Source organism: Chiroxiphia lanceolata, chromosome 9 (genome assembly GCF_009829145.1).
Source record: "Chiroxiphia lanceolata isolate bChiLan1 chromosome 9, bChiLan1.pri, whole genome shotgun sequence".
Lineage (NCBI taxonomy): Eukaryota > Metazoa > Chordata > Aves > Passeriformes > Pipridae > Chiroxiphia > Chiroxiphia lanceolata.
The window spans coordinates 15343892-15366701 of NC_045645.1; the positions used below are offsets into that span (position 1 = coordinate 15343892).

Below are 22810 nucleotides of genomic sequence, written 5' to 3' on the forward strand. Positions count from 1 at the left end.
CCTGACTCCCTCCTTCCTCTCCATTCCCCTCCTCCTCCTCCTCGCCCCCTCCCTTCCTCTCCTCTTTTTTTTTTTTTTTTTTCCTCCCCTTTCACTCATTCCTTTGTCTTCCCGGGGATTGGCAGGTTTTATTATTCCGCCTGAACAAGCCGGGGGCGGATTGGCTGCGGCGGGCTGACGGGGGCGCCGAGCCGGAGTGTAGTTGGGATTCTGCTCTGTCAGTAACACATGTGTGAGGGCAGCGGGCTCACGCGCACCGTGCGGGCACACACGCACTCACACGGGCACACTCGCACCCGCACCCTCACGCTCAGACGGGCAGAGGGGCCGCCCCTCGCCCTCCGCCAGCGCCGCCGCCGCCGGATCCCGGCAGCAGCTCCGCGCCCAGCCCCGCTCAAACTCGCCGGCTCCCGCCCGCTCCGCTGAGGCGCCCCGGCGGGCCGCGGCCGGCCGGCTCCGCGCCGCGGGAGGCTCGGGAGCCGCCGCAGCCCAGAGAGGGGGCGGAGGTGGGGGGCGGGGGGGAAGAGGCACAAAGTGAAGCCACATTGCCAAACTTGCCCGGCGATTGCAGCAGCGAGCGGCGGCGGCGCCCTGCGTGTGCGGCTCAGCGGCGGGGACCGAGCTCTGCAGCTCCCCTCCCGGGAAGCGGGAGCGGGAGGAAGGACCCGGGCAGACGCCTCTCATAGCAATATCTATATTTTTCCAGCCTGGGCTGCCCCTTGCCGGGCGGGGGGCTCCCTCCAGCGCTCCCGACAGCCGGCGAGAGGGCGAGCGCTGTGCTTATTTCTTTGCAAGGAGACCTCTTCAGGCACCCCGAGCGGCGCTCCCCGGCCTTTTGCAATATAGAGGGGAAGCAGGTAAGAAGTGCCGGTCGCTCCCCCGTGTTTCCCAGCGTTCGTGTGCGCGGTGCCCGCCGGGCGGAGGGGCGCGGAGCGGGGCGCCCCGGGCATTGTCGCGGCCCCGCGTACAAAGCCTGGCGACGGCCGCCGCTGTAGCGCCTTTCCTTACCCCCCTTCCCAGCTACCGCCGGGAAAGGGCTCTGCCTGCCTCGTCTGTGAATGGAGGGGACGGGGAGGTGGGGGGGTTGGGCGCTGGGACACCCGCTTCCCTCGTAGTAAACACTGTTCTGAAACAGTGGCAGAAAAGATCAAAGTGAGCTCTCTATTTCTCTCCTCTCCGGTTCCCTTCCTGCCCCCCACACGGTCTTTTGTTTCAATCCAGGAGAAATTCGGTGAATCACCTAATTAAAACCAAGACATGAATTAAGCATCCATTTTTGTACTACAAATTGCCAGCTCTCCGCTTGTCCCTCCCTTGGTCTCCATTAAAAAAGCACCAGAGACGCTGTTAAAAGGGGGGGGTTATTTTACCTCTAGGTTCCAGCTCTGCTTTCTATTTCACTGACTCCTATCCCAGGACCTAAATTGCTTGGCTGTGTAATTACTAGAGTAAGCCTATTTAAGTTAAAAGCTTCCCCCCCCTCAACTCTAAATGAAACTTGATGAGGGCCCGTCCTTAGTTATCAAGGGAGTCACTTTCTGGTCAGTCCTCTTGATTCATCTTTTTAGATTTAATCAGCATTAAGGTATTGCTTGTCCTTAAGAGCTTTAGCTTAATGGGGTTACTGGATGGTTTTCTCAGTGTAACGTTTCCCATTTTATATTTATACATATTTGCCTTCGACAAAGACGGGCTAAGGTGGTGGCATGGAGCCTTTTTCTTTCTTTTAAGATATCCGAAGTGATTTAAAGCGTAGGGAAACGGTTTAAAGACTTGGAGCAGGAAATGCAGATTCATTTAGGCTGTAGCTGGAAACTGTAACAAAAGGCAATTCCTTGAACAAATGCATCAGAAATCAATTTACATAAAGGTATACGATGCGTTCGGATAAATGCAATGCTAATGGCTTTTAGAGTGGTTTTCTTTCCAAAGTCTCGGGGTTTTTGTTACAGCTTAATTGGTGCAGTTCTCCTGGTTTATTGTGCGGTCACTGGACATACCTCCAGGTACTCTTTCTGAGGAAATGTGTGTTTAAATCGGCCTCAGTTCTCCTCCTGCAGCCGAGTTGGGCCAGTGGCAGAAAAAGTTCATCCTCACTGCTCTGGACGTATCAGTCTGAAGGTCCTTAGCAGATAGCCAGATGCCTCGGCATGAGCACATACGGCTTACAAAGGACAAAGACAAAACATGCTGCTTAATTGGCAGTAAATAACTTGATCTTTTTATAGTATAAGTGACTAGAGGAACACCGGGAGTTTATTGGACTCTGGATTGAAGGCAACAAATTAATCGGTTTAGAGTAAGCTTTATGAATTGATTCCTATATTATCTCTCGGTTGTCCTGCTTGCATAAAGCATTTATTAGAAAGTGAAAAATGCCCTTAGTAGCAGTTTCGGGGGCGGCCAGAGTAACCGCAGCCGGAGTGGTGCACTTCATTACTCTGCTGCTTTCCTAGGGTCGGTAATTTTTTTTTTTTTTGAGTAACAAAGCTTTAGCATTTAAACTGCTGATCAAGGGCAGATTAGCGAGACAAAAGTTGAGTATGTTTGTGTAGGAAGTTAACAGGCGTCCTGAAGTTCAGTGATCTATTATTCTGGCCAGTCTCCTCAGTCAGCACTGTTTTCTCTGGGTGTTTTTAGGTCTCCAAAATAAAACTACAAAAAAATAAAATCTCGAGGTCTGGAGGGCCGGTCCCGAGCCCCTCGTTACCGCCCTGAGCCTGCGGAGGCTCTGCTAGACTGAAAAACCAGTTTCACAACTTTTTTCTTTCTCCCCCCACTCTTCACACACTTCTTTTTTTTTTTTCATAAGCAAAACAAACCCTGGGACTGTTCCTGACTTGTGAGCTGCAGCTGCACAAGCCCGGAGCGGGGGGGCGGCGGGGCGCGCTCGCTCTGCCCCCCGATCCCCGCCAGCTGCGGGGCCGCGCCCCTGCCCCGCGCCCCGGGCCGGCGCTGCCCCCGCAGGGCCCGACAGCGGCGCCGGCCCCGCCGCTCCGGCCGGTCCCGTCCCGTGCCGGCGCTGACCCGCCCCCGCCCCTCTCTCCGCGCAGGCCATGGTGAACCCCGGCGGCAGCGCGCAGCCGCCCCCGGTCACGGCGGGCTCCCTCTCCTGGAAGAGGTGCGCCGGCTGCGGGGGGAAGATCGCCGACCGCTTCCTGCTCTACGCCATGGACAGCTACTGGCACAGCCGCTGCCTCAAGTGCTCCTGCTGCCAGGCCCAGCTGGGGGACATCGGCACCTCCTGCTACACCAAGAGCGGGATGATCCTCTGCAGAAACGACTACATCAGGTGAGGTGACTGCCGGGCTGTCGAGGACCGCTTTCCCCCTTTCTCCCTGCCTTTTTCTCCATCTTTCCATTTTCCCTCCTTTATTTCTCGCCGTGGGTGTCCGCCGGGCAGAGGGGTGGGCTGGCTCAGGATCGCTCCTTCATTAGGAACGAGGAGACGTGCGGGTGCGGATGTTAGCGCCTAGCCCAGGGCGTAGTTGCGACTGCCAAATGGAGGGAAGAGTTGGGGGGGGGGAGGCGGAACGACGACTGTAACTTTAAAGTGGTTTGTCAGCACAAAACAAGTCCTAACTAAAAATAAACAGCAATCAGAGAGGCTAAATTAATCTGCTTTGTTGTAGTGTTGAAGGAGAAGTGTGCATATCTGAACGGTAAATGTTAAAATCGCAGAGCTTAAATAAGGCTGTGGCAGAGGTGCTAAATAATGAAATGCCTGCCTTTAGTATCTGATTAATTATGATATTTACATAAGCACCTTTAAACTCCTTTGAGTGGAAACAGAATGACTCATTCTCTGTTCTCCTTGTGAAAGAGCTGATTAACCGTCAGTTGGAGGGCCACCGATTCTACTTATAGCAAAAACCGGTGGTATGATGTTTGTCTTCGCATTGTTACGGAGAAGCTTTGAACCGGCATTTCTCTTAACTTTCAGTATAGAAAATGCAGGAGATAGGAGAGGAGGTATATGCTTGTGCCCTTTATTTCTTATCTCTTTCTCTTTTGAAGCTGTTTGCTTTAAATGCCACAGATTTGGGTAGGGGGAACTAAGCCTCACTAATCTCACATCTGTTGGGGTACAGTAAGATTATGCAGAGTATCCCTTCCAACAAGTTTCCAATATAATTAATAGAAAGAATTCATGAGGTCAGGTGCCCGTACGATCTTTTCAGGTGAACTCAAGCTACTTAAACTCATTAATTTAAAAGGAGGCATTTTGAAGGATTACACATTTAATTTGAGTAAATGGTTTGATAGACTGATGCACATGAATGCTTCAAGGAGGTGTTCTGTTTCAACATTCAGTAATTAAAAAAAAACAACAGAAAAGCCCCATACCTTCCCGGCATCACAGAAATGCTTAGTTAAAACAAATTGTGTTCTGTTTAAATGCTTCTGGCTTCTCGTTTACAGTAAATGTCAAGAGTTAACCCAGGATTTCCCTTCTCCCTGATGGCCAAAAAGTTACACTTTTTTTTCCTTTCTGAAAAAAACCCTACCAAAACCAACCATCAAATGTTGCAAGTTTGCTTATGTTGTAAAACTTGACTTTTGTTTGAGAAGATGTGGACTGTACTGAATGTCCATATGCACAGAGATCTCCTTAGTCTAAGAGGACAGAGTTAAGACTTGGTTACTCTGATAGTGCAGCCTCTGACCTGGTACATGGCCATGGCTTTGGGAAGTTAGGTAGATAAAACGTCCCTTGGTATCTCTGAGGAATCGAAGCCTAAGCTTCATTAGTTTTGGGGGTATTTCTAGAGAGAAATGCTAAAGAATCAGCACATGATGGGGGGTTAATGGTGCTTTTTGGTCATCATCCTGAGCAACAAGCCTAAGCCTGGCAGAATTGTAATTAAATAGAGCAGAACAGTGTTAGGGAAAGAGTCTTGTTTGAAGTGGAAAAATTGACACTACTGTTAAGATGCACTGAATAGTACAGATTCATCACTTGACCAGCACCATCAAACAAACCCTCATGTCTGATTGCTACTAATTAAAAAGAGAAGATGCGTCCACTGTATCCTAGAGGCAAGTTCAGGCAAGCTTGTCGCAGTCCTCTGGTCTTGTGTTGCCAAAAATTAATACTCGTTCATTTTAATGTAGGCGATTATGAATAGGATGCTTTATCAGATGAGGGGTTTGAATTGATCTCCTTGTCCTATCGCCTGACTTCTCTTTAGATCTGTGTAATTTGACTTGCAAAAATAACTCTGACAGATGCTTGCTGAAACTTGAACTGGACACTGTACACTCAAGGTGGGGTAGGATGGTCTGGTCCTGCCAAGGCTGAGTTAACTTGGCGCTTTCCCGCTGGAAATGGACTTTGCAGGCTTCTTCCTGGGTTGTGCTGGCATGAGCGAGGCCCTCAACCTTTTCTTGTTTGAAATGGCCCCGTTCAGGTGTGAAGGCACTGCCACCCCTCTGACAGCAAGTCTCTCTGCTTTCCTTCTGCCATCCTTTCCCCTCTTAGTTTTCCGTAGGGCTTTTGCAGTGGCACATTCTTTTCCCCAGGCAAGAGCCACGGGCACAGTTCTCAATTGGAGATGTGGGGCATGCTAGACACAACTGACAAAATGAGAAAGAGGATTGATCGGCCCAGCAGGCGCCAGGTGAAAGGGACTTGACTCCTTCGGGCCAAGACCGTGGGGCCATTTATTAATGAGCTTTTTAACCGTCTGAAGCTGTATGTGGGTTTTTTTGTTGTTGTTTAAACAACACAACACTCCCCTTTCCCTCCCTCTCTGCTCCTCCTTCCCCTTACCCCCCCCCCCCGCCAGCTCCCAAAACCCGAACACAAATTGGCCGTACAGCTACTGCAGCAGCTTTCATTGAAGGCCAAGGTTCCTGGGAAAAGAGAGGGAGGCGAAAACCCCGGTCCGTTCCCCTCCCTCCTCACGGCAAGCAGCGCGCTCAGGGAGGGGAGTGGAGCGCAGCCCTCCCAACCTTAAGATGCCAGATAAAGCAGCAGCGTGGCAGCGAATCCGCACAATTAAAAGCTTTAATTAGTGTCTCCTCCATTTTCTCTTAGTTCTGATAGGTTTTATCTAATGAGATCTGGTCCCTGGCTTAGATCTGCTCGGAATGACGTGTCCGAAATGAATGAGAGCCGCGTCGCAAACAAAACATTTAATTAACAAAATTGGCCTCTAAGAGAGAGCAGGGAGTGGTGGGGAAGGGGGAGAGGGGGAGGCTGCCCGGGCGCCTCTTAAAGGGGCAGCGCCCGGCGCCCCTCCCCGGGTGCCCGCTCCGCGCAGCGCGGCGGGGGCGCAGCCCCGGGTTGGGGGCGGCCGGGCCCGGCCGAGCCGCACCGAGGGCCGCGCAGGGGAGGGGAGGGGGCCGCCAGGCAGCCAGTTCATTTCCCTGGTAATCAGCGGCAAGCTGCTATATTCAGGGAATGCTGTCCCTTTAATTGAACAGGCTAGGTAATTAAATGGCACTTTTCCAATAGGACGTGCTAGGTAAATCTAATAGTTGGTTATTTAATATCACTTTGAAGTCTGCCCACTCAAGCACAATGACAGCACAGGAGCATGTGAACTATTAGCTAGGAAAAAAAAAAAAAAAAACAGGATCTCAAAAATTAATTAAATCGCATGCAATTTAGGGGGAACGTTTATCTTGATTTGTCATAACAGAATTAATTCAAGGCCTCCAATTCACTTGGGGGCAGATCTGTTACTCTGAATTAACCAAGCGTAATTTGGCTGGGTTTTTTTTTTCCTCCTTTTTTTTTTCTTCCCCTTCTCTAATGCAGCACTTGCCATTATGCACAGCCCCCCTTTTAAGTATCAATAGCTTCTGGTGCTTTTAAGGTGCTTGGTCTCTAGTTATTCTGAAGTACCTTTAATGGACTTGGCTTCAGGCGTAATTTCTGTGTTGCCTTTCTTTGTTACATTTAATATAGCTGGTGCAGAATTTAGATTAAATGTAGGGAATGTACAGAAACACCGATTGCTTCTGGATCAGTAGGTCTGGATGTGCATTTCTCTTTGCTAGGGCTTGGATATATGTCTGTGGGCACAAATGTGCACCATGTCGTGCAAGAATCAGTGCTTAAATCTGTCTCCACGATTTTGGAAAGCACTGGAACCTTATTTTGCTAGTACAAGTTGCGAGAGATGTGTTTCTGCTGATGCTGAATTTTGAGCAGCAAGACGGGAAACTGGGCTGAAAAGGCTTCTCACTGCCTTCGTTCCCAGTCTTGCACAGAAAGTTCTGAAAAAAACCCACCCAAAAAATCCCCACCAACTAAAAAAATGAGGAGCATTTCTGTGTTTGGGGGTGTGGGGAATGCTGTGTTGGAAGCACACAGTAGTTAATTTAAGGTGGCTCAGTAAAATGCTGCCAAGTGTAGAAGAGCTGCCTTGTCCGTACAGGGAACCTCTTGATGTTTGTGATTGATTGCATTGCCCAAATGTTGAAATATTAATGACCTTCTTGGACTGAGGACCCAAAGAGGAAACTGAAACCAATTCTGTCATCACAATTAAAGAGTCCCCTGGCTTTAATTAGCCTGACCTGGGGTATCTCTACCCATTGCTGCAGTTAAAGAGAAAAGAGCCCATTAAAGTCCAGTCTGAGACCAATAGCTACTTAATTGAGCACCTAAAGCCTCAAGCCTTTTAAATCAAATACTGTCCTGGACAGTCCCCCTGGTTAGATAATTAGCTCTCCAGCCTCCCAGAAACCATGTGAAGCAACTTTTTCAGTAAAGAATAGTTACTATGGAAGACTTCCTTTACTGGTAAGGAGGAATAACAATTTTTTTAAAGATAAAACCTTTTTCCTGTTAATGGCATTACAGAATAAAACCATTCATAACAGTAGAGAAGGAAAAATAAGCTTAATTTTCCTGGTAAATAATACAAAGAAATGAAAAGGCGTTCTGAGTTTGTAAGTAATTTTTAGGACTTTTAGCAGAATATTCAGCTGAAGTGGCTTCCCAAACCAGAATTCTTCTGGAAACATGCCTGGGGAAAACCTAGGATGTGTGGAAAGCCTCTGGGTTAGTTTGACTCTGTTTATTAGAATTCACAGACATTCAACCACTTTTAGTTCAGAGAGAATAGTATAACAATGAATGCTTAATGAAGACAAGTAGTGCAATGAGATCAGCATTCTGAAAGCTGTGTTTGCAGTTGGGTGCTGCAGTTGTACAGGGGGGTTGTGAGAGACTGCTTACCAGGCTCAGATTCTCCTGGACAACTTACACTGTCTGTCCATCTTTGCCTTTCTTCCTCTCTCTAGCCGGCAGTGCCCTTGGTGCCACCCCCTTACCCTAGATTTTTGTATCTTTGCTCTAGAAATGCTAGAGTGCCTTGCTGCCTCCTCTCGAAGCCCTTCCAGTGCACCTTTTCTAGTGCCAACTTGGTTACGAGTAACCATGAAGGAAGAAAAATGCATATTGCAAAGCTTTGCAAGTAACCTTGATACATCATGTAACTACTCGAAACTGGTCCCGTTTTGGAAGATGCCCTAATAATGGACCTTTAGTTTCCAGACAGTTTAGTCCCTTTGGCGGGAGGTCCTGACAATGTATTAGTTCAGCTTTCCCTTCGTAACCACTGTGATTCTGCAAGAACGTGTCAATGTGTCGTGGATCTCAGACTAATTAGTTTTGAAATGGAGTTTTGATTGAACTCTTCAAATCGATTCTGCTGCAAAATTTGTTTCTCAGCTTCCTATTAAAAGCCATCTTAAGGGGCAGTTTTACTACTCTCTCTGTCGTTCAGTCGATACATTTAATAACAACTTACAGGCTATTTTCAATAAAGTGGCGACAGCAAATTAGTAGTTTGAACATGACAAGCCTCCTCTGTAAGCTCAGATTCTGAAAATTCAAAGCAATTATTTTTATACAGAGGCACACTGCAATCATTCAGATTACGGGTATTCTGTTGTAATGTGTGTCCTAGGTTGACACAAACAGAATTTTATGACTTTATTTGGACAGGAAGGAGATGCAAATATTAATATTTATTATGACACCAATACACTAATTTGTAAATCCTATTACTATGTTTTCCATCGTGCAGAAAAGTGGGTCTGTGACCCTGCCAGCTAGTTCAGTTTCCTTTTTTACTGTGAAATGAATTGTGGTAGTCTTTATAAATATTTGTGTCTATTAGAGACTCACGCAAAAGCAAATAAAGGTTTTTCTAATTCTAGCTAACACAGCCTGTGAAAGTAGAACTCAATAATCATTATTGTATTATATTTTGAATCGATGCGTTGTGCCTTTAAATAGATTTGAAGAATTATGTATATATTTTTCTTCACCACTCTTCTGCCTATTCCCCCTTCCCCCCACTGCGTGTGCCCCCCCCAATGGCAGATGTTGTGGTCTCATTTGATTGCATAGGAAAACTGCAGTGATACAGCAAACACCCAGAGAGATATGATGACAAATGGGTCCAGATCCCGGTAAATTACTTTCTGCTCAAATCGAAATTTCATTCAGTTTGTTGCTAGCAGAGATGAAGTAATCTAAATTGTGGACTCAGGAGCAGATAGAGGGAAGTTGGAGCAAGCATTTCATTATCAAGAGAGAGAGAAGGTTAGGATGAAAGAGATGAGCAGAGGCAAATCTAAAGTGTTGACACCATGATTGAAAAGGTTAACCCATACACATTATATATCAACCTGGATAGCAGAGAGTTTCTAATGGAAACTCTGCACTGATGGAGGTTTACTGGAGTTTCAATACACTGAGCATGATGTCTTCTTAGATATACAATCAAATCCTCTTAACCCTTTTGATGACTCATATCTCAAGATATGATTAAAGTACAAAAGAGTTCTTCATATAATTTCAAGGACACAATGCATTTAAACTCCAGTCATGAATTGTATCTTTTTTTTTATGATGAACCCAGTAATCTGATAAAATGTGTGTAGTACAGAATTGTTTGTGTTTCTAGAGGTGTAAGTCAATATTTCTGATTAAATCCTCTGTAACCACATCCAAGGTAGGGTGAAGCTACCAGTTGTTACACAAAAATATACTTTTTCATATTATGACACGTAAGCAAGTTGGAAGATGGGGGTCAGAAGTCTAAAATAGTTGTGTAATAAACCATGGCAGTGATGTGCAAAAATACTGAGAGTCCTCTGTGTATTAAATTATTCACGATCATCACCTCTGTTTCAGGTTATTTGGAAACAGTGGTGCTTGCAGTGCCTGTGGACAGTCCATTCCTGCTAGTGAGCTGGTCATGAGGGCACAGGGCAACGTCTATCATCTTAAGGTGAGGGGTTTTGCTGTATATATCTTTTTAGTAGCTGATTAGGACTGCTGTGCTTCTTAAGTGTAAAATCTGCATCTGCTTATGAATGAAATGCAAAACAATAACTAGAAATATGAATATCTATTATAAAGCTTTCCTTAGTGTGTAGCTTTGTTCCCTCATAATCGGTAAAACTATACGTGAGCTATGTACTGCACAGTCCCAACAGGTAAGACTAATGCCATATTTGGAGAGCTAGAAACCAAGCAGCTCCATATCTCAGCTGTACTTGCAGTCTCTGAAGTGTAATTTTCAAACCTGCAGCATACTTAATTTGTGCTGTAGTTTCACTTGCTGTCTCTTTCCTTTTTCAGTGTTTTACATGCTCTACCTGCCGGAATCGCCTGGTCCCCGGAGATCGGTTTCACTACATCAATGGCAGTTTATTTTGTGAACATGATAGACCTACAGCTCTCATCAATGGCCATTTGAATTCACTTCAGAGTAATCCACTACTGCCAGACCAGAAGGTGAATACTCCACAATTACTAATAAGCTTTCTTAGAGCTAAATGAAGATCAATTTCTTTTCATTCTAATAGTGGACATTCCCCACCCCTGCAAGGAGACCTTTAAGTAGCTGAACTTGCCTTAAGTTATTTAGGCACAGGGCGGGGGGAGAAAATACTAACCTTTTAAATATGGCATATAGAATGAGTCAATTTATTTTGGTTTGTGCACGTGCATCTGTACAGCTGTTGAACTCCTTATGTACAAAGCGAAACGGAGAGCATACAATTAATACAAACTCCTAAGAAAGAGAAGTATTTTATTTTATAATCTTGAAATTAAGGGCTACAAGAGAGCAGGTTTCTGAGGGAGGAAAATTAGATCCTTTAATATGGAAATAAATGTCTTGTAAAGAGAGGGTTCCTGGACTAAACCAATGTATTTTACCTAATTACTAAAATTTTAGTTGAGGAAGCATGCTGGGATACTCTTTCAGAAGTATTTTCTTGTCTGGTTTGTATGTCATAACTCAGATTTAAAAATCAAAATGCTATTTTCTTATCGCTCCATAACACTAATAGCTCAACTAGAGATTGTATATCTCTGTGGTTGATGGCTCTTGGTTTCTAGCTAAATGAGTAAATAATGACTGTACAAATCATATAGCGAAGAAGAAGAAAAAAATTTCTGATCAACAGTTGTCTTGTAACTCTGAAACTAGATAGTTTTAGATCTATTTTAATCTCCTTAATAAGTCCTAAAGCTATGCAAGTGAGTGCATTTTGATAACTGCTGTGCCTAATTTGTAACAATTACTGTCAACCTTGAGTTAAGAGACTGTTCATTCCACCCTGGTCCAGAAAAGAGTGGATGTATGACTCTTGCACATAATTTTATTCACATCATATTTCATACTGATTATGTATTGATGACATTGATTCATTTACTCTTTACAGCGCCACTTGCATGGATATTAAATCTTATTGACCACAGATGAATTTTAATTTCAGATTGGTGATAGATTTTTCCATCAGCTCTGATAGTATATTTGACTTTTTCATCATTAACCCAGGCAATCACACAGCACTGAGTTATTGCAATGAAACAAAAAGTGCACACTTCAGTTGGTAATTCTTTATAGATTTACAATAGGAACTTCATTAATGTCTGTAAGGATCACAAAAAATAACATTTATCTGCAAGTAGGAATTTGGAAGATTAAAAAAATCTGAGACAAATGCTAGGCTGATGTATTCTTTAGTATACAGTATATTTTGTATCCTTTTAGTCAGTGGAAAAATATGTCTGAGAAAACAGAAACTTCAAGTTGGATGATTTTTTTTTTTGGTTATGTTGCTACATTTCAATATCCGTGTTTGCTTTTTTTTTCTGTGCATAAATTTACTGATTAATTTTAAGTATTCTTTCAAATCTTATACAGTGAATGTAATTACATCAAAATAAAACGTGGACCTTTTTTGTTTACTTAATTTGTCAATCGAGGTGATGAGAGAGTTGAGGACAAAAATGCTATATAGTTAGGCAGAACAAAGATAATTAAGACTGGAGGAGAATGTGCAGCCTCATCTCAAGGAAGTACAAATACAGTTAAAGATTCATAGATTTATACTGTTGTGAATTTTAATGAAACAAATCTGTAATATAGACTAGCTAGCAGTGATTCTATTAAATGAATATTTATAGGTATCCCATTTCAAAATATAGGTAAAACCATTCATCTTTATACACTGCAGTAAAAGGTTCGCCATTCTGAGAGTGGTTTATCCACTTGTCTTCTACGAATGTAAAGTTTAATGTAACTTCAAATAGGTGTCTAAATTGTCATTTAGTTTTATCAGTTTCTTACTATGCCTTAGCAAAACATAAAAATGATTTAGTTGCAATAAAAGCAGTAGACATGATGAGCAACATAGAACATGGAAAAGAGAAGTGAAACTGGATTGGGTTTGCAGAGCTCCTGACTGTAGGCACCTGGTAGAAGCTAAATGCAGAGGAAATCGTGAGAACGGGTTTTTATGAGTTCCTGTCACTGCCTGTTAACGGCGTTGCTGCAGTCACTGCTGAGGCAGATGAGCAGGTATTAGGGAGAAGATTGAGGGGAGAGATGATTGTTTGAGGGTTTTTTTTCTTTATAATACAATCTCTCTAGAAATTGGTCAAAGTTCTCCTTCTGGTTTTCATAGGGAATTGCAGAGCACCCAAGCCCCAGAAAACTGAAATATAGCTAAGGAGACAAGTTGACAATTCATGGATTTGTCAGGTTTCTAGAACTTTGGAAGCTACAGGGGCAGGTGCCAAGAGAGTTGTGCTTTGTATTTTGCTTTTTTAACAGTCTAAAGGTTATAACATCAGAGATGTTTTCCAGAAAGCTGCATGTTTTAGGGCCGCTGATTAAAAATGTTCTTCCTGTGTAACAGAATTGGCTGTAACAGATACTTTTTATTAAGCATTAAAGATCAATTCAGTCTCCGGGTTATTTTACCACCAGAGATTATAGACATAGCAGAACATCCACGGGTTTTTTATTTAACCAAAGAAATCTCCCAGCATTAAAACATATTTTCATTGTGCATGTGAAGGTGACAGTTATGAAGTTACTATTGTCTTAATACAATTTACAGGTGACTGGTGCAGGCAGAAAGGGTTCCGTGGCCTAACTTGGTTTAAAAACTTGCTCTTCTTTTTAAGGAGGCAAATGCCCTGATGTTGGCCATTCCCACCTTTTGCCTCCCTGAGGCAATTCACACATTATATTATAACTTCCCATTACTTGCCGTGTAGTTTGGAAAAAACCTTGTTTTCTCTAAACTTGGTACTGCTTGCCTGCAGGGTAAAAACTTGGTTTGTGATGTCCTCTGTGCTGTTTCATTTGAAGGGGCTGTATTGTCAAGAATTCTCTATGCTTTTTTTGGTACTCATAGTATTCCTCTAGTATTTCGTGTTTGCAACAGTATTACCACCTACTAAAAGTGTAAATTTTCCACCAGTTGGCAGTGTTCATAACAAATGCTTGCCTTCAGCTTCTGTACTTTTAAATAAAGTATGAGTTATATTACGTCTCTTTGAGAAGATCTTAAAAATCTCCTAGTTTACATATCACTCAACAATTCCCTTGTAGTTACATAATTGGTGTTGTCTGTGTCCATAGTAGAAGATATTTGATGCTCATTTATTAAATATGCTTGCTGGCTGCTCCCTAATCTTTGTTCTGGACAGACAAATTACCTTTCTCACACTGAGCTTCAGCTCTGGGGAATTAAACCTCCAAGCCTCTACTACTTTAATTAGCTTGAAAGTGGGGGGTTGCAGTTACTAATAGACCTCAGGCTTTTAGTAACTTAGAGAAAGGCTGGAAAAAGAACTTCCTGGGAAGCGCAAAATGTCATTTAAAAGCCATAAAAATCTAATATATATTATTTCATTTTGGTAATTGCAAACAGATTGTATTTGAAGACTATGGATGATCATTTCTATTTTACCCATGAAAGTTTAGATTTTTATTGAGTTAGACACTTTTAATTATCACAATTCATTAACACCAGTGTGAAAGCACATGTTTGACTTCATATATTAAAATGTTTATGTAACATTAACTAACGCACCAGATGAGGAATTTAAATGGGGGGGAAATCTTGAAATATCTATATTTAGCTCTTGTGCAATGCAGCATATTAGCCGAAGTTGCCTTGGGAGGATATTGGCTGTACTTTGTATTTGCTTTACACACTATTTCTTCCAATTATAAGATCATATTACTTGCTTCTTCAAAGGCATTGCATAATGGTTCTTCCCTTTTAAAGGGGGCCCAGAAAAACCACCTTATTCACTGTACAATTTGTTACCAGAAAGTACACTTTCTTGTTGTAGACTCTTTTTTCCCGTCTGCTTTTTTTAGTAGTGAAACTGTGGAAAATGTTTGCTTTTTGCTATTTGAAGTTGAAACATTAGCAGTGTGAATGGATAGCGTAGAAAGCCTTAATCAAGTCACAGTTGGAAAGTAGTCTAATAAAAAAGAGATTAGTGAATAAGGAAAAGACATAAGCAGTCATGTTGTAGTTTCCTATCTCAAATTTAGCTAAGATACCCATTTTTATTTCTTACAGGTCTGCTAAAAGGTCAGAGTAATGCAGAATGCGTGCCTTCATCTCAAATTTTGTTCATCACAGATGGATCCCATGTCTCCAAGTAGACAAGTCACCTTTGTAGCTAGCATCAATGCCAGCTCCATACCATTGCACCTTCTTTATTCTTGATTGCCCTTCCCACATTTATTGGTGTATTAAAATGACTGAATATGAACATTAAGGACTCCATGAACCTGGGCTAATGGGAGACTGTAGAGAAAATGAAAAAAGATCCACCGGAGGACATCTTTGGGGGGGTGGGTGGGGAAGATGACTAATGAAGCTAATTAAAAGAAGCATTGAAATCTGCTTTCTACCCTCATTAACAATTAGCAGGGCACTGGCCAGTTTGTACCCTGTGTTTTACCTTAACAACATTCTATTTGCTCTTTGTATATTTAAGTGTTGTAAGGAAATGTGTTTCAATCAAACTGAACATGAGATAAAGATGTGGCTTTTGTGATATTCTATCACAAACACTTTTATTGTATCTCTGTAAAATACAATGTATGTATGCATGTAAGTGTTTTTGTCCTAATGTTGCTACTTCCCATGGCAAAAAAAAAAAAAGAAAAAAAAAAGAAAAAAAAAAAGTCAGGCTCAGCAGCTACTGTGTAGAAATTTTCACCTACTTCTAATTTGCTGAATGAAGAAAAATCTTTTATTTGTGATATTTTCAGAGACATTTGCTCTAGTATGGTGTATTTAAATAATAAAAAGTAAAACAAACAAAACTGAATTGAGTATGGGTTTTAGAAGCTTTGCCTTTTTTTTGTTTTTAAATTACATTCAAAACATTATTCCACAACTCTGTCTTACGTAGTTGTTACCTTAATTGTCAATTACCTTTAAAAGTAGCTTTTTGGTTTGGATTTTTTTTTTCTTATGCCAGTAAAGAATACGTTAAACTACTTGACCGTGTTACCTTTGGCAAGGATACAGAGCACTATTTCAAATTTATTTTTCATGGAGATTCTTAATTCTGGTACAGCAAGTATATTGTAATTCACATTGCAGTGAATTCGGTACACACATGGGCACTGTGGTATCTTTCTATTCAGTTCCTTCCTTCAGAATCACCTGTGTTAAGGGTGTGCATTTGTCTCTGAGCATGCAAGCACGAGAGGGTATGTATATACCATAAGAGGTCAAAAAATAAAAACCAGAGAAAGGTTTGTACCTCATGCTGAGCACTAGAATTGAGTATTCATAAAATGGAATACAATAGCTATTCTGATCTGAACAACATAAAGTTCTGTTTGCTGTGGTAAGAGACTTAACTTTGCAACACTGATAATCTTAAGGAAAGAAAAACATGTTTCCTGGGCTATTTCTGAGAACTGGCTGATCTCAAATATGATCTGTTCTCTGAAAGCAAACAAATAAAAACCACCTCCCCCCAAAGCAACAAAGCCACCTCTAAGCTTAGAAAGGGACCAACTTCATTTTTTGTGTTTTTCTCATCAGCTGCTTGGTACTAGAGCTGTGCAGAATAATTTTGAGGAAAAAAAATCTGACACTTCATGTTTTTAGCAAGAATCTTAACATGAATCTATGGCTGTACCTTGTATGCCTTCAGTCAGGAAACTGCAAGCACCAAGTGTGCCTCTCCTGCAATTAGTAGCAAATCAATATTGACAACTACTCTACTTTTATAGGAAACTAATACAGTTGGAACACATCATTATGTTATCTTTTTTAATTCTGTTTTTGAGAAGATGTTCACTGCTCAGCATGCGTGGTTACAGAGTGAGCTTGACTTATTTTTGTTGTGATGCCAATACACAAAAAAGCTGATTTATAGATTTGTCTGTCTAAACAACCGACAGCAGATATTTTTGTTTCAAATTCTACTTCATGACCTCTAGTATGTTGGTGGGCTGCTGAATTTCTTCTTTTAACACTTCAGTGCTTGAGGAAGAAGCACTGTTTCAGAGAAAAGAAAATGCAGTAATGTACACTATCAGACAGTACAGACAAAAGAGTACTTGCATAACATAAAAAGCACAACATAAATGATTGACTGACTTTTTTAATTAAATGCACCTAATGTGTATTTTAAATAAGTTTCTAAGCTTTTTGATCTGGCATTAAAGTCTTCAGCTAGTCCTGCAAATTGTGCTGCTTCAATATCTTTGAAAAGACAGTTGAAGTCATATGAATATAGAATTCAAGTATTAGTGAGACTGTAGACATCTTTTTCTATTCTTTCACTATAAGCACTCAAGGTACTGTGTTTAAATCTAACATGTACAGATTTTTGGTTGTCCAATATAACCTAGAAGTGCTAAGAAGATAGCTAATAACTTCTAGTAAGTAATGTAGTATTGCATTTAGTGATGTAGAGGTTGAAGTTCGTTAACAGCTTTAAATAAACTATTATATGACTCATTTGTAAAGCACAGCTACCTATTTAATAGCTTACTTTAAAAGCATTTCTTAAGTTGCAGACCTATAAGATTACAAATGTCACTCATGTTAGCATAATCCACATGCAAGTGATGAAGCCTTTGCTTTGATGTGCTAAATTGGAGGAGGACTAATGGAGCTATGAATATACAATAGAACATATTTAAGTAGTATTCTTGCTTTAGGTAAAACACTTTCTTGAAACCAGAGGCATTTCAGACAATAAAACAGGCTCTAATGGGGATGGTAGGTGTGGAGGGAAGGCTACTGGAAACACTTAGATTTGTCCTTATGTGAAAAATCACTTTTTTTAGGAGATCTGTAAAGAAAAACATGTACTTGTTCACCTTTTATCACGTGTATTTGCTGCACTGAGGCTGAAATACACCCTCTGCATTTAGTGCTGCTGAAAAGTCATACAAATAATCATTCAGTAAGAGCTTCTCTTGCTTTCAAAAATGAACGTTAAAAAAAGAATCAAAGGAAATACTACTAATCTGAAATCATCCTCGTGAACCTGGATAAAATGCTCTGTCTATACTGCATCTAAACATCTCAATCATATAAATTGTCACTCTTATTAATGAAACAATTTTGTAAAAAGATTGCCCTCTAAATGGGTTTAATGTTTTTACCTATCCAGCTGTCTAGTTATGAGATTTACGCATCCTGGCAGGCAGTGGGACATTAAGCCTTTCCAAACCAAATTCTGTTTGCAACAAGATACTGTCTTTTCAGTCCTACATGATTTATCTTTAAATATTTTAACAGGTTATGCAGTATCTTATGAAATATAAAATGAGAATGTCTTACCAAAATGAAGCCTATGAAATTAAGTCACATCTTTAGAATATTAACCACACTGAGTTTGTCTCCCTTTTTTCCTGTTAGTTAACCCTGATAAAATTTGCATCATCTAATATTAGGGTAAATACTAAAAAAAAAACCAAACAACTCAGATACTGGCATAGTATGCCTTGGCTATCAAGGGGGTGGAGTCACTGTCCCTTAATATGTTTTAAGGAAAGACTGGATGTGGCACTCAGTGCCATGGTCTAGTTGACATGGTGGTGGTGTTAGGTCATAGGTTGGATTTGATGATCGCAGAGGTCTTTTCAAACCTGATTCTGTGATTTCAAAAGATCATTTAAATTTAAATATTTTATCAAATTATTTGGCTGGTCGTTGTGTGTCAAGCATGAGGCTTTTTGCAAGGATCCACATTCTGAACAGCTCTATTAAAATTACAGATAAAATTGAGATTAGAACATTTTATGTATATAATTTTTTTTTTAAGTATTATATTCATTCAGTGGGAAATTATGTGTTCCGGGTCTGATGGCACTGCCAGAGCCTCCTGTGTGTGCAGTACCAGATAACCCTTGTTGCTGCTTGTTACTGTTACTACCAGGTGGATGCCTATTGTCAGTCCAGCTAAGCCACAGACAAGCTTATTGCAATTAAATAGCAATTTGTTTCTATGAAACTGCAATTAAAGTATTACTGATCAGCCATTTTAGATTGGCAGTGCTCTGACTGCATGTTAAACAGCAAGGAGCTCTCGATTCATTGCTGCAGTGAGTGGCGAGTAACAGGGAAGTGTAACACGCTCACCTCTGTCCCTTGTCAAGCTGGAAGTGTGAGTCCTTCGAGAAGTGCTCTGATCTCATCACGAACATGCTGAGAGCAATGACAAGTCAGGGCTGATCTCTGTAAGTTGAACTTGCAACTTACAGGACCTGAAGTTATTACTGTTTCTGTTCCTGTATGAGCAGGGATGTGTACGCTTCCTACAGGGGATGTTTTCAACTTCAGATTGATTCTGTTGAGAATGGACGGCAAGTTGTGGGCCGCAAGCCAATAACGTACTGCAGGTCCCGACTTGTTAGAGCTGTGTAAACAGGACTGCTATAGCTCCTTAATCACAACTAATAAAAGACTAGAAGAAAGCAATCAATTACCTTAGAAGTTTGGTGGGTTTTGTTTTTTAATAAAAAGCAAAAGTTTATCTGACATGGCGATTTTTTTCACACTTGTACAACAGATGAGACAGTTTAAAGCAATCCCATTGGCTTACCTGTGTGCACTAGGGTTTGCTGGTGACTGTTTGCCTGTGACATTCCTGGGAAGCCACAGTGCTCCTGCCCCCAAGCCTTGCAGAACCTACCAGCCACTTCCTGAAGTCCCTGGCCAAGCTTGTACCATTCATGGTTGACTTGAAATCTGAAATGTAAATTTTCGGTGCAAATTAAAAACTTGTTTGTAAGAACTCAAAGAGGAATTAACTTTGTAGTGGTAATTGTATTTCTTAATTATCACCACATTTTAACGAAGTCTGAGATGTTAACTTTAGTTCCTGCATTTTTGTACAGTGGAGGCTGTAGACATCCTGGTTCCTCTGCCAGAGGGGGATGACATCACACCTGTGGTATGCATGAGATAAGCATTGCTTCATTTAGACACAGGTTCTTGTCTCTAAGAGATGTTCCTTATGGGAGTGAAATGGCTTGGGTCCTAGTCCTGGAGTGTGACCCATGGGGTGGGTGATTGCTGCAGGGTAAACTGCTGTGTCAGGTGGCACATGGGTAACAAATGCCCATGCCACTGGCTGAGCAGCCATACCATAGTGCACCATACGATATAATACGATACGATACAACATGATACATGCCAGCTGTGCAGGCTTTGGGCTCCTGGCAAATGGCAGGTAAAACACCTGTGCTTAAACCTCAGTGAAAATGGCCCAGCTGACAGTCAGTAATTCATTCCCCCAAGACAGTGGTCTTAATGTCTAAGCCCAAGACCTGAAAAAAGTCCTGCTTACTGGAGGCAGACACTACTATGTTGGGGTTTTTTTTCTCCCCCTCATCCTCTGTGGGTATTTTTAGCAAGTCAAGTTCTGTTGTTATGTTTCTTTTAACAGTAGTTCTAGCGTTAAGTTCACAGAAGTGTTTTGGGCATGCAGGAGGCTGCACAGCTCAGGGGAGGCAATAGGCTGTAAGGTGGTAGCTGGGTGTGTAAGCCTTAGTCCTGCTTGGTGGCTCCCCTCGGGCTTTTTTTGCCCCACTCACCTCTATGTTGTCCATTGAAGGCCCCCACAGGAGGGCGATGCTTGAGAAAAACTATGTGGGGTTCATGCCCCTGAAGGACTGGTCCTGAAAAGAGCTTGGGCTTTCAAACAGCAAAGCATGTGCCCCCAGGAAGGCTGGAAATTTTAATAGGTGCTAACTTTCAACAAATTTAAACTTCTCTCATACTCACTGTTGTAATAGAGGCCTGGTAGACCATTGTGTCATTTTGTTCTCATGTGTAATATTGCTCATACATTTTTGTGATCATTTTACCCGTTTAAATTGGTTCTCTGCTACATTATTCACCTCAGCTTACAAATACTGAGCTTGAAAATCGAATTTTTTTTTAATGATCAAAATGTTTAAAAAATAGAGCATTTTGCTTTTTAGAATTGTTCTTATTCACTGCTACATATCTAACTTTAAAAAACCCAAACAAAACCAAAAAAACCTCAACGATTTTGTTGAAACAGTCACACAAACCACAGCATTAAGACCAAAAGGGGGCCTGAGACATTCCTGCCCCAAAAGAATTTTTTTTGAGAGAGTATAGTGGAGAGAAAATTGATATTTTGAAAAAAAGTTATTCTTTCTGGTTGGGTCCTGGACCCAGTGAAATGCCCATGATGAGGGAGCTGTGCTGCTGAGCACAGGGAGATTGGCTGCATGAAAGGAGCCCCCATGGACAGAGCCTGCCCTGGTGCCTTTCTCAACAGCAGTGAGTGGTCCCCTCTGGTGCTCATCCTGTCCTTTGCTCTTAAGGGAGTAGTGCCTGCTGGGCAAGCCAAAGCTCTCCCTTTGCAGTCAGGTTCCTCTGCAGCTAAACCAGAGGATGTTTCTTTCTCTCATATCGTTAGGATATGCTGTTAATTACATTTTGAAATATCCATATTCTTTTCCTCTTAGGGGATCTTACAAGCAAACTTCTTGCTAACAACTTCTGTGGTTCGCCATAACCTCTCAGAATAATCATCGCTTCCATTGAACTTATGCCAGTTGTTTTGTTAAACTAAATTGAGAGAACGGGGCCTATATTAATTCTCGAAAGGCAAGAGATTGCCCTGTGATTTGGGGAAATCTTGATTGCTTACAATATGAATAAATGAACAAGGCAGATATTAACTTTACACCTGACTTCAATTTCTTTGAGCAGTGAAGAAATGTCCAGCAGGAGGGTAAAAATCCAGCTAAAACTCATAAGCCAGCCATTAATAGGCTAACTTTATTGTGCTGTAAAATCTTCAGCTGCTTATAGAAAACAAAAGGGCAACAAATGCGGTATTTGTCTTTTATTCTGAGAAATAAACCTTAAGATCAAACAGTGCCTAAAATACTGAGCTGATATGCATCCCACTTACATATTTTTGGATATCCTCTGATATGCATTCCACTGATGTATTTGATAGGTAATTATATCAACCATATCGAGATGCTGATACCAAATAGTGGAAGACTTCAGTGTTTTGCCATAAAGCTTATACCCCTTGTTACTGAACTCTCATCAGACGAGATCTGCAACAATCATTCAAAAGCTGTAGTTGGTATTTTTGTGCTTATGCCACATTTAAAAATTATTATTCTTGCTTCATCAGTTAGTCTTTTTAGCTGACTTGAAAAAAACCATATTGCAAATGAGCTACTATTCTTATTTGTTGTTTTAAGAAGGGTAAGCACTGAAGTATTCAAATGGAACAGATTATACCTTTAATTACATCCAAACAGGATGCTGAGCTGATTTTTCTATTTTCCGTTTAATTGCTATAGTTCAAAAAGATATTGCAAATTTGTAGATGAATTATTTAAGCATAGCCTTCTGGCCTCTGTATTTATGGAAGAGACCAAGGGGGGGGGGAGAGAGAAGAAAACTGAATTTAAAAGAGAAAATTGCCACTTCCTTCTTTAAGAAAAAAGCTTGAATAAAACATCTTGGGGAAGTGTTTTAGCTGGATAGATGTTTTGTGCTTTTTGGGAGCATCTTGGGAGTCCATGGAATTCGTTTGTATCCCACCATCCACACTGGGTCCCTCACTCCTGAGGGACTACCTGTCTCATGCCATGGGTAGCAAAGTGCTGTTTTTTCTCTGACCTGTTCATGGGTGACTATACTGCTTAAAGGATGCGATCCCAACCAGCTGCCCTTTGTATGGATGTGCTTGATCTCCATTCTCTTACACACAAAATGACAATAATGAAAGCAAGCACAGTTCATCACTTCTTAAACTAAATATATTACCATTTTGTTTGTATGTGCACGTGTATATATCATTCACCGTATATATTTAGGATATGTGCTATGACATTACAGCCAGTGATAAATCCTACTTGCTTACTATATGTGTTATTTGCTGCAACATTAAGCTCAGTAAGACTTTTATATGTAACTTGCACCAAAACTAAATATATTGTGGAATTGATGCATAGTTGTAAACAAGAGCATA

General features: G+C 41.5%; 1 protein-coding gene across 1 annotated transcript; it reads left to right on the forward strand.

Annotated features, from left to right (window-relative positions):
- The first annotated feature begins 580 nt into the window (after positions 1-580).
- LMO4 (LIM domain only 4) lies at positions 581-18567 on the forward strand. The gene is made up of 5 exons (XM_032696882.1): positions 581-857; positions 3054-3292; positions 10163-10259; positions 10613-10768; positions 14872-18567. Exons 2-5 carry the CDS (start codon positions 3057-3059, stop codon positions 14878-14880), a joined length of 498 nt encoding a protein of 165 aa, XP_032552773.1. The 5' UTR covers positions 581-857; positions 3054-3056; the 3' UTR covers positions 14881-18567.
- The last annotated feature ends 4243 nt before the right edge of the window (positions 18568-22810 follow it).